The sequence below is a fragment of the Cryptomeria japonica genome, chromosome 3 (assembly GCF_030272615.1).
Source record: "Cryptomeria japonica chromosome 3, Sugi_1.0, whole genome shotgun sequence".
Taxonomy (NCBI): domain Eukaryota; kingdom Viridiplantae; phylum Streptophyta; class Pinopsida; order Cupressales; family Cupressaceae; genus Cryptomeria; species Cryptomeria japonica.
Genome location: NC_081407.1, coordinates 154,459,692 through 154,461,745, shown reverse-complemented (window position 1 = coordinate 154,461,745; position 2,054 = coordinate 154,459,692). Strand labels below are relative to the sequence as shown.

General features: G+C 44.1%; 1 protein-coding gene across 1 annotated transcript; it reads left to right on the top strand.

The window, feature by feature from the left end:
- The first annotated feature begins 719 nt into the window (after positions 1-719).
- On the top strand, positions 720-1,545 carry LOC131043891 (glutaredoxin-C1). Its single transcript, XM_057977121.2, has one exon. The coding sequence runs from the start codon at positions 785-787 to the stop codon at positions 1,202-1,204; it is 420 nt and encodes a 139-aa protein (XP_057833104.1). The 5' UTR covers positions 720-784; the 3' UTR covers positions 1,205-1,545.
- Positions 1,546-2,054: the final 509 nt, after the last annotated feature.

The following is a 2,054-nucleotide window of genomic DNA, read 5'->3' as shown; positions in this document are numbered from 1 at the left end:
GGAGGAGCAGAGTGGAAGGGAAAGAGAGAAAGACGTGGGTTTTGACTATGACGGCATGCCACGCCTCCCACAGCTTTTTGCTTTCTTTTGTCCCTGCGTTTCCCTTAGCTCTCATAGGCAACACACACAACACTATCAGTAACACGTCACATCTCCTCTCACGACAGGACTGAGAAAAACTACCGTTCTCCTGTCACGACAGGACTACCAAATATACGGACAGACCCGACGAGACGGGTCATGGGTCGTGGGTCACCGTGACTCGTGGAATAGAATGGAAGGAAGGAAAGGGAGGGCAACAGGCAGACGCAGCGGCGTGAGGCGCTGTCGGTTTCGTACGTGCGACATTCTCTTCATTTTCCTCTGATTATTCGTGACATGGCGCCGCATGCGGAGCCATTGCCTCGCCGCGACATCATCATCCTTCTAATTTCCTGAGCTTCACGATTCCCCATGAGCATGCCCATGGATCGAGCCATCATGGACATTCTTTTCTTAGAATGACGTGGGATTGAGGCGGCATTAACGTCATCGATAAATTCTGAGATTTAAGCCATGTGTGTCATCCATTTAGCCATGGCATGTTGTTTATGGTGGGATGAGAATGCATGGTAATAATCATTATGGGCTAGGAAGGGGAGGGAGTAGGTTAAGAGTAGGGGTTTGGGTTTGCACTAGAAGACAAAGGTTGGAATGTGTATATATCCCCCCAACAAGTTCCAACTGCTCATCACATCAATTCATTCTGATTCTGTTTTCTTTGTGTTTCTGCTTGTAATTGAAAATGCAGTATCACGCAAGAGCTTATCAGTTTGGTGAGGGTTCCTATGGCGAGAGGACATCGCTTCAGCTTTCTGGGCAATCGGAGCAGTCGTCGAGGATGATGTCGCCGCTAGAGAGAATCGAACGCTTGGCGTCTGAGAATGCCGTGGTGGTTTTCAGCATTAGTTCGTGCTGTATGTGCCATGTTGTGAAGCGGCTCTTCTGCGGGTTGGGAGTGAATCCGACTGTTTATGAGATTGATGAAGAGCACGGCGGGAAGGAGATGGAAAAGGCTCTGCTCAGATTGCTCGGCAGCGGCCAGTCTGTGCCCGCTGTGTTCGTTGGGGGAAAGCTTGTCGGCGGTCTCGACCGTGTAATGGCGTCTCATATTAATGGCTCCCTTGTTCCTTTGTTGAAGGAAGCTGGAGCATTGTGGCTCTGAGATCTTTTTTTTTGGTCTCTCTGCCTTCAATTGTTCATAGCTTTGTTTGATGATGCGCTAGGGTTTTCAGTCTCCATTTTGCTGGTTCTTCTTTTCCGGGGACTTGAACCGCTAACTTTAAGTTGTTTTTTATGTTTAAGATTGGGGTATGGGTGGGGGAGGGGTTTGGTTTCGGTTCGTGAGATGGATGGATATTTAATTTTGTATAGAGTTCTGCTGTTTTTTTATCTTTCTGTTGTGGGCGTCGAAGTTTAGCTCGGCTTTATATGCCCCAAGGCAACTCGGCCTGCTTCCGTTTGTTACATAATATTAATATTAAGTCACATATATTTGACTGCAAATCCGACTGTTGTTCTTCTTTATTTGTTTTTCCATGTCTGCAAATGAAAGCCCGCTAGGTTATGAAATATTTATAGTGCAAAGCCAAGCAATTCTGTTATGCCGTTAAATCGTCACAGAAATGTTTCATTCGGTATATTTTCAATTTTACTGAATCTGTTCTTGGAAATGCTCGCTTATACATTTAAAAAGCGCTAAATAATCATTTCTATAATGCTTGTTCTTCGCTTATACGTTGAAAATGACTGCAAATCCGACTGTTGTTCTTCTTTTATTTGTTTCTTTATGTCTGCAAATGAAAGCCCGTCAGGTTATTAAATTATTATAGTGCATAGCCGAGCAATTCTGTTATTGCGGTTAAATCGTCACAGAAATGTCTCATTGTGCATATTTTCAATTTTTCTGAAACTGCTCTTGGAAATGCTCGCTTATACATTTAAACAGCACTAATGACTACAAATCCGACTGTTTTTCTTCATTTATTTATTTCTTTATGTCTGCAAATGAAAGC